The sequence below is a fragment of the Miniopterus natalensis genome, chromosome 22, assembly GCF_054644295.1.
Source record: "Miniopterus natalensis isolate mMinNat1 chromosome 22, mMinNat1.hap1, whole genome shotgun sequence".
NCBI lineage: Eukaryota > Metazoa > Chordata > Mammalia > Chiroptera > Miniopteridae > Miniopterus > Miniopterus natalensis.
Genome location: NC_142102.1, coordinates 5,218,752 through 5,231,855, shown reverse-complemented (window position 1 = coordinate 5,231,855; position 13,104 = coordinate 5,218,752). Strand labels below are relative to the sequence as shown.

The 13,104-nt window shown below is 41.5% G+C and overlaps 1 protein-coding gene across 2 annotated transcripts in view; it reads left to right on the top strand.

Annotated features, from left to right (window-relative positions):
- The window catches only part of AKAP13 (A-kinase anchoring protein 13), a 201,787-nt gene that overhangs the window by 142,613 nt on the left and 46,070 nt on the right, over nt 1-13,104 (top strand). The window contains exons 13-16 of one of the 2 annotated variants that reach the window (XM_016209595.2): nt 2,501-2,566; nt 4,384-4,576; nt 7,059-7,167; nt 12,696-12,735. In XM_016209595.2, coding sequence (XP_016065081.2) covers nt 2,501-2,566; nt 4,384-4,576; nt 7,059-7,167; nt 12,696-12,735 — 408 coding nt within the window. The remainder of the gene's footprint in view (nt 1-2,500; nt 2,567-4,383; nt 4,577-7,058; nt 7,168-12,695; nt 12,736-13,104) is intronic. The other variant, XM_016209600.2, reaches the window with a different exon arrangement.

The following is a 13,104-nucleotide window of genomic DNA, read 5'->3' as shown; positions in this document are numbered from 1 at the left end:
AGTTTTCTAATTTGGCAATGTATATTCAGTTACCGATTAACCACATCCTTTTTTTAATAAGTTGGATATTTAGATATAATATGCTTTTTTATTAACAGTTTGGAGATTCACAGTTATAAGTTAACAAGTTTAAAGAATGGACTTCTCAGGCTTGTGTGTGTTTGAAAATTATATCGAGCTTACTTCTTACATAAGCGAATTATAAGTCAGTCTGATCTCACTTTCCAGACTCGAGATGTGCCTCAGCCTTGTATTTCTATTTTCTGCTTCTGCACTTGGGACCTTTATACAATTACTTTAATCTGATTTAAAATATTTTACAATTTAAAGTATTTTATTTATTTAAAAATATATATCTTTATTGGTTTCAGAGAGAGGAAAGGAGAGAGAGAGAGAGAGAGAGAAACATCAATGATGAGAGAGTCATTGATTGGCTGCCTCCTACATGTCCCCTACTGAGGATCGAGCCCACAACCCTGGCATGTGCCCTGACCGGGAATCGAACAGCAATCTCCTGGATCCTAGGTCAATGCTCAACCGCTGAGCCACGCTGGCCGGGCTATAATTTAAAGTATTTTAAAATGATGTTAAAGATTTTTACTTTTAGAAGAGCCATCGGGGTAGCTCTTGTATTTTCTGCATCTCGTCTCCTCTCACAAACCCCCATTTGTCAACAGAACAAAGTTATTAGGTGTACAGTAGGTGCTCCCCATCCATGGGGGATATGTTCCAACACCCCTAGTAGATGTCTAAAACTATAGATAGTACCAAATCCTATATATACTGTTTTTTCCTATACATATCTATGATAAAGTTTAATTTATAACAGGCACAGTAAGAGATTAATAACTAATAATAAAATAGGACAGTTATAACAATATACTATAATAGAAGTCATGTGAATGGCTTTGAGACCACTATTAAGTAAAATCAGGGTAACTTGAACACAAGCACTGTGATAACTAGACAGTCAGTCTAATAACCGAGGCGACTGCTAAGTAGTTGACTAATAGGCGGAGAATGAGAACGGCGTGGAGAAGCTGGACGAAGGGATGATTCACCTCTGGGTGGGATAGAGTGGGCCGCTGTGGGATTTTGTCACACTACCCAGGCAGACACATACTTCAGAACTTATTATTTGTTTGTTTATGGAATTTTCCATATTTTTAGACCCTGGTTAACTGAAACCTTAGGAAAAAAAAATCACAGATAAGGGGAAGACTACTGTATTCAAGATGGGCGGGCCTTTTGGTGTCTGCTGGTCTTCCCGTCTCCAAAATTCAAGAGGGAGCTCAGTGGTTTTACTCTGTCCCCCTTCTGAGAACAAAGGCATGTCACATAGAACTTCAAGGCCCGAATTATAGCTGTTTGTTTGTTTATTTATTTATTTATTTATTTATTTATTTATTTATTTATTTAATATATCTTTATTGATTTCAGAGAGAGGAAAGGAGAGAGAGAGATAGAAACATCAATGATGAGAGTCATTGATCGGCTGCCTCCTGCACGCCCCTGACTGGGGATGGAGCCCGCAACCCGGGCCTGTGCCCTGACCGGGAATCGAACCCCAGTTGCCTGGATCCTGGGTCGACTCTCAACTGCTGAGGCACGCCCGGCCGGGTGAATTGGTTATTTTTTGGCCGGGTATCTTTACTTAGCCTTTCCAACCCCAGATTTTCTGTCCCTGCTGTTTGAGAATAAATATCAGTGCTGAGACAGTCAAGAAAGTAGACGAACAGTAGACGAAAGTAGACGAAGTGGATTTTTAAATTTTTGTGTGGAAATTAAAAAGACAAATTTCTGAGTATGATAGAATTCCTTTTTTAAAAAAGAAAATTAATCCCTTCGTTATCATTAAAATGAGAGGAAATGTGACCATTCTATACTTTATCTTTAGCACAAGATCCTTGAGAGTAGTAGGGTTTGAAGATGGATGTGAGTCTTGACTGGGTATCGTTATTATGAAAGATTTATGAAATCGTGTGGCTTAGATGGACCCTTCCTGGAAACACATGAAAAAGCTGATGACTCAGTGAGCCTGCTGCCGCAGTGTAGTCTGTCATTGCTCTTAGTTAAGGCCTAGAGATGCTGTGGTGAGGGAGGAGTGGGATATATGGAGAGGTTGTTCCTGGTACTGAAGGTTGAAACACCTCCGTGAGGATGGCTGCACAGGAGGCCATGAGTACGGTGGGCTCTTTATTCAGGGTTCTCTAGAAGGAATTGGGTTTCAAGGAATTGGGTTTCAGATTGGATTTGTTATCCTGTAAAGAGCTCACATAGTCATTTCCAACACATTATCTAGATAAACGTCAGTAGAACAATTTTAAGATTCCATGGCTTTTGTTTTAGCCTTTTTTCTAAATTGGTGTTGCATTTCTAATTTTTTGATGTTCAAATAAACCCGTCTGTCTCTAACTGTGCCTTTTTAAACCCAATAACCCCATCCCTGTTTCCTCTTTTCTCCCTCCATTTCTGTTTCTGTCATTGATGTCATCCCCAGTATGAGCTGGTGTCCCTCTGGTGTGCAATACTCTGCTGCCCTGAGTGCTGACTTTAATTACAGAAGGTATGGTATTGTTATGTGTCCAGCCATCAAAGGGGGAATCAGAAAGTGTGGCACGTGGGCTTTGGCTTGGACTGGCTTCTCTGTGTGGCTGGATTGCATATGGCAGCCTGCTTTGTCTGTGAGCACACTGTCCCCATTGCCTCTGCTGTTGGCATCACTAATCCGGTTGCAGGGGTACAGCCCAGAAGTTGGATGGTGTACACTGATGCACCCTGTTGGTCTCAAGTGGCTGTAGGGTTGGTGTTCTCTGCAGACTTGTCTCCATGGTGTGCTAGACCACGTCTCTCTGTTTTGGTCTTCTCGCATTCCCAAATCCTTGGAATTCCCACATCCCAAGGAAAACTGACAGAAACAAGGCAGCTCATAAGGTCCACTTATTTCTGTTATGCTACCAAATCTGCCAGTCATTTTAAAATGCTTTCAGATTCATAGACTCCTCGTTTCATGTTCTTTTCTCTACTAAGCATCCAGATTTAATTACAAAAACATTTTCAGGGTTAAGTTTTGTGGTAAGCATAGATCTGGTTTTCTCAGGCATTACAGATCATTCACAATAGAAAACTAAATTTCTTCTTCATTAGCCTGTCTTCTTATCCCTGGTATTAAAAATGACTTTTATAAGAGACATTACTTGTAGTTAGCCATGATTTCTATTGTCATATTGAAATAAGAAAAACAAAATCCATTGTTTAATTTACCCACTAGAGAAAATGGAGACATACGGTTTTAATTCATAGTAAGTAGTTTGTGAAACAAAAAAGCAAATTCAACCCTTTCTGGACTGGCATTTGTCAATTATTTGTAGCAGTTAACTGTACAGTTTGAGCAGAAATAACTAAATAGCTTCAGAGTCCCTTCAAATACAATTCAGCTGCTCATGACTGAGGACATGGTCAGCTACAGCTGTATTTCGAGGTCTTGCCTATTTTAAAGAAGCTCCCCCTGCAGTTGTAAGAGATGTGAGTCATCCTGGCTGGCAACCCCAAGAAGGAAAGAGGCTCACCTTTCCTTGTAGCCATCTGCTTATAGAAAGTGCTTTTTACTCTGCAAACCACAAAATTCTTGGGGTTCCCATTTTGGATACCAAACTCTAACTTTCTTTTCTTCTTTTTGCTTTGTCAATATCAGGACAAAAATTAGAACTCTTAGACTTAGTAGCTTCTCAGCTTTTGTTCTTTAAGGTGTCCTGTGTGCCTGTCTGCAACTAACAATTGCAGGAAACCTGTTAAGCAGTTGTTGTCCGGCCAGGTGTGCACGGTTGATAATGCTCATAAGTGACTCTTGGGTTTTCTGGGGTGGGTGTATACCTGTGAAGTTAGAAAGCTCAATTAGACTGTCATTGAACGTAAAGTTGTAAAAGCCCACTTAATAACATTGGGGGCAAGTCTGAACCTCCTTGTATGCCTTCTGAAAGATACTTACACTCATGTTTTCTCTGTGCCATTTAATTATTTGGCATTAGCAGAGTTCAGTTATGGCAAAGATCAAGGGAAAACACATCAATAAAAGATCAATAAGAGCATATGTTCTGTCCATATGATATAATGAAAGAAATCTGAGAAAATGGCCTTAGATAGTTCAATATTTAAACAGTTGAATGAGGTAAGAAAATCTAAGTGCGCTTTTCTTTCTCCGCATACCAAGGCCTGTGAGGGGAAAGGTACGTGGTGCTCATCTGTTCCATGCCCTTGTAGACAGCATTGTTGGGTGATGTAGAAATAATACACAAGCAGGAGAGATACCACTAAAGGGGCTTTCTATTCTTTTTGTCTGAGACTCGGAAACGGGATGAATTAACTCTTGTGCTCTATGTTCAGTTTCAGCCTAGAAGGCTTGGCAGGCGGAGCTGGCGCGGGAAACAAGCCTTCTTCATCTCTGGAAGTCACCTCTGCAAACGCCAAAGAGCTCAGGCACCCGTTCAGTGGTGAGGAACAGGGTGATTCTTTGGTGTCACTTTCAGAAGAGGATTTGGAATCGGGCCAGAGAGAACACAGTATGTTTGGTCATCAGGTAAGGCTGAAATGCGTGTATGTTGCTAATTTGGAAAAACGTTTATTTTCCTAAGTATATCCTCATATTAGGAGCAAAGGAGGCAATAGTTATGTTAATATGAGGCTAGCAGCTATGATTACTTACCTTCAATCTAGCTCAAAACCAGTTTTTAGCACTTAATACTAATTAAAGAATATTAATCTGCATAGATTGGTGGGTTTTTTTAAATTATTTTTTTTATAATTCTCCCCTGAGGATACTTTTTTCTTTGCTTTTCAGAGAGAGTGGAAGGGGGGAGAGAGAAACATCGATGTGAGAAAGACACATCGATTGGTTGCCTCCCACACTCATCCAGACTAGGGTAGGTATGGAGCCTGCAACCGAGGTACATGCCCGTGGCCAGAATTGAACCTGTGACCCTTCAGTCCGGGGGGCCAACTCTAACCACCGAGCCACACCGGCTATGGCTATTAATCTGCATAGACTTAAATGCTCCATCAAAGCAGCTTCTTTTTTTTTTTTTTAATTAGGAAGGTACCCAGGATATTAAACTGATTTTTCCCTCCTTTCTGAGAACTTGTTTTGCCACTCTAATAGTAAAGTGAATCTCGAAGTGTGTTACACACCATGGTTAAACTTTCCAGTTCTCAAAAACATCACAAGTTTCTCTTTCTTGGAAAAAAATTCTTATTCTCTATCTTATTACGTTGTCTAGGAAAGGATTATTTATTCTCTTCTTCCTGTCACTGCCAAAATTCTTGGGAGCATCTGCATTCCCTGTCCCTCCTCCTCACCCCCTAATGACCCCTTACTGTCCACCACTGTCACTCTCCTGAAAGTCCTCTCTTGAAGGCCATGGATTTCCTTTTCTCCCAAATCCAGTGACCTTCTAGGTTCTCAGCTTCTCAAGCCCTTCATTATCACTCACCACCTCTGACAGTCCCTCGGGGAGTTTTTGAGTTGAGAATTTGAATTATGTGCTTTTCCAGCATCCTAGGCTACTCCAGTCCTCTTTCCTCATCTTGGGCAAAGGAGACTTTGGAATAATTTCTGAGAGGATTTCAGGACACGTATCCAAGTGAAACATTTCTAACTAAGCAAACAAGTTAAACCTCTGTCTTTAAAATAGGTGAGGGGAGTTTTAGGTAGAAATATAGTGAAACATTTCTTTTTCCCTTTTTTGTTGAATTTATTGGGGTGACATTAGTTAGTAAAATTATATAGGTTTCAGGTATGCAGTTCTGTAATACGTTATCTGTATATTGTGTGTTCACCACCCCAAGTCAGGCTGCCTTCCATCACCATTTGGCATCAGGGGATTACCTTAGTAATCAGTGTATCACCATGGTCATGGGAAGGCCTAAGAGAATTTAGGCGTCATGAAAATCAAATTGAAGGCCTACAGGAATTTTGTTGTACTTCACCTTTCTGGAATTTTTTTAACCTATAGTCTTTTATCTTGTGTGCAACCTTGAAGTCTTTATTCAGGCTGCTTGTATCTCTGATCTGGACAAGTTGTCTGCAGCCAACTTCCTGTTGGAAGTCTCTGCCTTTCCCTGAGGTCATTTTTCAGACCTCACAGTTGTATTGGAAACATAGCAACCGTGCCTCAGACTCCATGGTTACACAGGAAACAAGCTCTAAATAATCAGAAGTCTTCAGTGCAGTCTAGTCGAGTTTATGCTGGTAACAGGTTTTCATTGCTTCCCTTTCAACATGTGCAAGTCAGACAGAGGCAGATTTCAGCCGACCATGAAGGGAAGGGATTTATAATAAAGTTAACAATTAGGATGGGCTCTCAGAGTGTGCTGTTAAACACCAATTGACTCTGTTTGAGGGGTACCCTTGCAGGAACTTCTGCAGTCGGGTGGATTACTAATGCCTTGAAGCCACTATGACTTTACTGAGGGAGTTAAATGATCAAATTTCAGTCACCCCCATGTAGAGAAGCAGCCTGATCTTAGAAGAGGAAATGAGATTTAGGCTTATTTCCAGATACAGGGCTGCTTTGCTTGTAATCTTGAAACCCTTTTTCTTGAATGTGTTTCCAGTTCTTCAAGATCAGAATATTACCGTTATACTTCTGTAAGAGATATTTAGGTTTTCAAAGAACAAGAACTGTATGTAGTTTGATATTTCCAGTGAAATTTTTTTAATCTGATTATGTATGCAGCAGATGTTAATTAAGCACTTACTAAGTTTGAAACGTTATTAGGGGTTGTTAGGGATAAAACCACTGTAAGGGATGGATACTCTAATTATCCCCAGTTTACAGATAAGAAAGCTAAGGCCCAGAAAAGCTGAGTCGCTTCTCTGCAGTTGAGCAGCCTTTAAGTGGTGGGGGCTGACTTCAGTCCAAGTCTGAGTGCAGAGCCTGCGCTGTTAGCCCTGTGCCACCTCGGTTGCCCAGCGTGGGCTGGATTGCAGAGTTCTCTGCTCATCTAGAATGTGAGAGCATGTACTTAGAACCTGTTCCTCACTTTTCTTTTTTACTTTACAGACATGTCACAGATCTAAACAACAGGGATTCAATTACTGTACATCAGCCATTTCTTCTACATTGACAAAGTCTGTCTCATTAATGACAATCAGCCATCCTGGGTTGGACAGTGAGTATACTACTTTTTAAAAAAATGAAATATCTTTGAACACTTTTCTATCATTTTTCTCACTTTAAGACCCTATAACATTACCTTCCAAAATTGGCTTGTCTCTTCCTCTGAATGAATGGCCACCATTTAAACAGAAAAGGTGAGATAGATTTCAGTTTTGTGACTGTCCTCCTCTTACTACCTAAATATCTCCTTAATTCTTTAAATTTATTATATTTGGGGGGGGCTACACCTGACACATTTTTTAAAAAGTTATTTTGAAATAATCTTGGACTTGGAAATTAGTCGCAAAAACAGTAGAAAGAATTACCGTATATTCTTTACCTGGAGTCCCCAAATGTTAACGGAGATGATGCTCTAGGTCTCAAGGATACTGTCTTATTTTACCACAGTACAATTACACAGATTTTATCCGGTGTTATTTTCCTGAGCTCTTCAAAAATGTCAAGTTAACGAAGGACAAAGAAAGACTGAGATAGGGTTTTAGTTAACTGAGGGCTAAGAGCATTATGTCTGAAACGGATTAATGCAACTGCATGCAAATTCAGGGCCCACTGGCTGTGAAATTATATGGAGACATCTGGCTTCCACAAGCACAGGGCGTTTGCATATGAAAGATGCACAAAAAAATATTTGCATTGAATCCCAATGTGAGTCACCGAGAGGCAGTTTATTCTTTGAGAAATACCACTTTTTTGCATTATTTTTGAAATACTAATTTTTTTCATGAGTGTTGTGGTGTTTCTTCAGTGTCCCCTGGTAATAGTCATATTCAAGAGTTAGGGACAGAAGTAGCTGCCCTGTATTAATGGGATATTTCCATTTATGACTTACTGGAGGCCTACTCTCTTTATTTTTTAATTTTAACTTTTTTATAATATGTTCTTACTGATTTTAGAGAGTAAGGGAAAGGGAGAGAGAAACACCCATCGGCTGCCCCCTGCACGCCTCCTCCTGGGGATCGAGCCCTCAACCTGGGCACGTGCCCTGCCTTGGAATTGAACTGGCGACCTCTGGGTGCCTGGGATGGTGCTCAATGAACTGGGCGGCACTGGCCAGGGCTGATCTACTTTTAATTTCCACAGTGGGACTAGACATGGCTGGTTTTATTAACTTTGTTCTCCTTTCCATATGATTAATTCTTCAAATACAAATCTGGCCTGTTTGACTAAAGCTACCTAATGCGACTTATTCTCAAAGATACAGGTATAACCTCACAGAACCGTAAACAGAAATAGCTTTTCCCGCTTTTGTCTGGATTTGGGTTTTGTTTTGATTTGGCTTTGGGTTAGAATGAAAATTATTTTAACAAAATAGTTTATATTGGATTTGATGCACCTGGAGTACCAGGGACAGACAGGAAAGCACCCTTTGTGAGACAGCTCTGTGTACCCTCCCCCAGGATGAGCAGTATGGTGGCCTGGTGGAGACTCTACTCCAAGAGCAGCAAATAACGCAGCACCAACAGAATGTGTCTCACACAGAGATCTTTTTCCTATGTTTTGTCACACTCTCTCACCTAGTGCGTGAAACACTTCATTATTTTTTCTCCAGAATGCAAGATGGTGTTTTACTGGGTGTTCAGTTGCTAGCCAAACACTATAAATAATGCAGCTAACTCCCAAGGAACAGTGTCCTCGAGTGCCAGAGGTGCTGACACACGATTTGCTTCCTGTTGCTGGGGGCGTTTCGGCTCGGCTCGCTGAGGCAGAATGACCCCTGTCAGAGTAGAGCTTTAAGCAAGAGGTCAATCCTTTCATTAACATAGGGTGCCGTCATCCTGATTTATAGGGTACATTTCATGCAGGTTTGAAGGGGCGGTCATAAACTTGTTGACTAACCCCACTTAATTCCCTGAGTTAGCATGTACTATATATAATTGGAGGGCTAATGACGCTATTTCTCCTTAGTCCCTCCCTTTATACATTTAAGTCAATTTTCCCAACTGGATTTTTTTATTCTGCACTGGAAACATGATAAATTCTTTGGTAGATGTAAAAATCCTGGCTGTTGAACAAAAGACTAAAACTTCTGTTTCATGTGTTGAATCATGTGCTGTGCCTTTAAGCATCAGGACAACTGGGTAGTTCTTGATTTGTCACACACTCAGATCTTCAATTCCAAATAGCTCAAATGCTGCATGATTCATCTTTGGTCACGGTCTTCCTAGCGGAAATTATCATAATTAATATCTATACAGTGATTTTATAGCCTAAAATGTTTGGTACACTTCACATGTTTTGGGTTTGATTGTAAGCACACTTAGTGACTGTGGGACCTTGGGCTAGATGCTGAAACTCTGCCTCAGTTATTTGAACTATTAAATGGGTAATAATGTGATGAGGCTTAAATGTGAATGTTTTAAAGCCCTCAGCAGAGCCAGGGTCCATTTGTCTCTGACAGGTTGCGGCAGTGTCACAGAAACTAGGACATTGTCCTTCATTTTCTTTAAGGGGCTTTGTCTCATGAACATACTTCTCTAGGAAAAAAATGCTTTCTAAAATCAACCTTCTCTCACTACTTGCCAGCTTTTACTTGTGCTCTGTCCTGTTCCTTTAATGAAATTGCCTGTTTCCACCACAGTCTTTCACATTTGAACATTTCTGAAAATGTGCATTCCCTGAGCTGCTGTCTGGGACACCGTGTATCATTTGTTAGATTAGAAAAACAGACAAGCTCCAGCCTTATTTCTACGCTGGGACCCTTTGCAAAAATCCATTGATGTAGAGGGAAAGACTGAGTAAAGGAGGTGACTCAGATATTTCTGAATCATTTTCTGGGGCTGAAGAGTAGACGGGCGATGGCTTATGTAGGAGCCACAATGGGTGGGAAAGCTTCCCAACTCATGTCTCCCATTCGCTGTGTCCACGGAAGAACATGACGGTGCATCTTGCTGGCTTTTAGAGAATCAGTGGCCCTGACGCTGCCTGTGTCATGTGGGAAACGCCAGCAGGACGGCCCCCAGAGAGTCCGCTCCAGGAAATCAATGTGTTGCAGCATTTCTCCTTCCTGCGTCAGAGAGGACTGGGTGGAGGCTCCCAGCCTGCCAGGAGACTTACATGGTTTCCGGGTAGAATTTAAGAATAAACCTCATTTTTGCTCTACAGAATCATTTGGTTTTTAAACTTTTCCTTGCTTGCACCCACCCAGAAGATGCCTGCAAACGGTAGAGAGACTGCCAGATTGATTGTTTCCCTGGAAGAGCTCTGGCACATTAGTGGCGATGATATTAAAAGGAGAGTGGTGCCCATGTGATGTTTTCACTTCATAGGCTTCTTTAACGAGGTTTCATTGCCCCCTTCATTTTGCATGGTTATCACAAAGGATCGTATTCACAGGTGCCGCTTGTCCTTCGGATCATATGTATACCATAACTCCTCGGGTGGGAATTGGCCGCGTTTCTTATACGTGCCTCGATGGGAACACAGGCGTGTAACTGAATAGTTTGCATTCGACTGTGCACAGTTCAGGTCTTCAGAGCTGAACTGTGCCGTTCAGGTGTATAATATGCACCAGATCTCAGAAGATACTTAATCCGTGTGGCCAGAGTTCAGGGTGCGCCTCTGAAAAGCCCGACATCAGTGCTGATGAGGATATTTTCTCTCTTTTCTTAGCTCATTTTCTTTCTTTTTTTTAACCGTGGACATTGGGATGAGAATTTATGGGAATACATTCATTTTCTTACAGTAGTTCTGTTAGGAAAACGTAACATGGACAGAACAAAATTTAGTCAGGCAAATAGAGTTTTTCTTACTGGTCTTTGGTTAAACTGCCAGGCTGGAATATATGCATAGTTATTAAGTGTGTGTATGTATGTTATACTCATACATACACACTTTAATTTGGGTTAAGTATATCATAGTTGAGACCCAAAGAAAAGTAGGAATTTGCTGAGTGAATTAGTATGTGGGAAGCAGGGTGGAGGGATTAGGCTGCTTATCTGAGCTCAGTGATTTAAGTTGATTGAATTGATTAATTGAATGAAATACTTCATAGAGACCACGCTGACGAGCTGCGGGGAGCAGAGGCAGGCAGGGCAGGGCTCAGGTGAGCGTGTTTGGCGGCCTGACCCCGGGCCCGGAGCAGTGGCAGCAGGGGAGACGCTAGGTTCAGAGAATCCAGACGACAGAGTCAGAAGGACTGAGGCGGAAGTCATGGTTCAGGGATGGTACCCACGCTTCTGCTTGGAATAATGAGTTAGATTTGGGTACCACTCACCAAATGAAGGGGGGCGTAAGGGGAGCAGCAAGTCTGGAGGAAAAGGTAAGTTTCCTTGAGTACTTGTTCCGTTCGAGCTGCCCGAGGGACACCCACCTCCAGGTGAGCAGCGAGACGAATGAGCCTGGAGCTCAAAGGAGAGAGCTGGCCGAAGGGAGAAGTTCCGAGCCACCAGTGTACACCGTGTGCAGGTTGTAGTTAAGAGGTGGGTGGGGATGAGATTTGGGGTGAGCAGGAAGAGAGCCAGGTACAGAATCCTGAGGGGCGCCACTATTCCTGATGCTTTTGCTTTGAAGGGAAAAAGCCCTCCAGCTGTAAATTATGACCATTAAAAATAATTTGCTTCCTGTTTCATACGCTAACAGGTACATATTTGTTGCATGAATTTTTTCTAAGCTATATGAGAATTCTCCATATTCAGAAATAAAGAGGGAAATGTGAATGAATTGCACTGGTCGCCTGGGGAGCCTTTCCGGGAACCACACAGGCTGGTGCCATTATTGTGTTCCCTGTGGGCTGGCCCTTTTCCTTCGTCCTGGTGTGATCTGTGCGTGTTTTTGGAACCACATCTAGAAGATAATAGTAAATGAGTTGAAGTTTTTTCAGCAGTGAAAAGGCAGGGCACCTTTACAGGAGTCCTAGGTTCTCCCCGTGTTCACTTATGGCCTGTTTGTGCAGTTTTTAATTTATTCGACAGAAATCTCCTGGGACCCTGTTTTCGACTATGCTCTGTGCTGGTTGATATTTTTACAGATTTTATTTTCAGTTTGTTCACGTTACTAGTGTGGTAACTTACTAGATAATCGCTTAAGTGTACAACAGGGTCCTGGCAGCTTGAGAGAATTTAATGCTGCATGTAACATTCAAGGCTCCTTTGGGTGAAAAAAGTTTTAAAGCCACTGATCTAAACCACACTTTTGGGGGATTTTGTTTGTTTTGTTTGAGTAAACAAAAGCCTCCTGAGATTAAAATGCTGATGATTTCACACCCAAACCATGCAGAACTGAGGGGCAGGTCCCAGGTCTTACCCTTACTGGGCTCGTCTTTCCCTCTCACCTGGCTGTTGGTACCATGCATTATAAGTGAACTGGAAGAACACCAGATAGGTAGAAGAAAAACTGTAGAAAGCAGTCTTTTGGAGATTTAGCACTAGTCCCACCTGGTGGCTATTTACGTAGTAGTAACTACAATTTTGATTCTCTGTTCAAAATCTAGAACAGTGTCATTGTAAACATTTTAGACATTTCTCTGTCCTTCGGGAATAAGCCTTTTGTTCTAACTTTTTCTCTGCTGTTTTTGTTCCCTAGACTCCCGGCCTTTCCACACCAGTGCTAGCCTGACGGAGAGGTACTGTACATTCGTTTGGCGCTCCTTTCCCCGCAGTGAAGTGAAGGAAATCCACAATGTGTCACTGTATTTCACTAAGTGAACTGAGTGAATTGAGGTCACTGGGTTCTTCCTTTCTCGAGTAATAAATTCAGAACGCTGGTTGGAAGTGGTTTGTAATGAAGCCTGTATCGTTTTTAAATAATGTCTTCAGTTCTTTCTCCATTTCTACTCTTTACACCGTCCTAATGGTAAAAAGATTATTGTTCACATTCATTCATGTGAGAAACACTTCTGTTTGATGTTATGAACTTTTTTGCTCTTTGCTTTCGCTTATGGGGATTTTTAATTCTTAAGTCTAATAACATTGTGTGTGTGTGTACACACTAG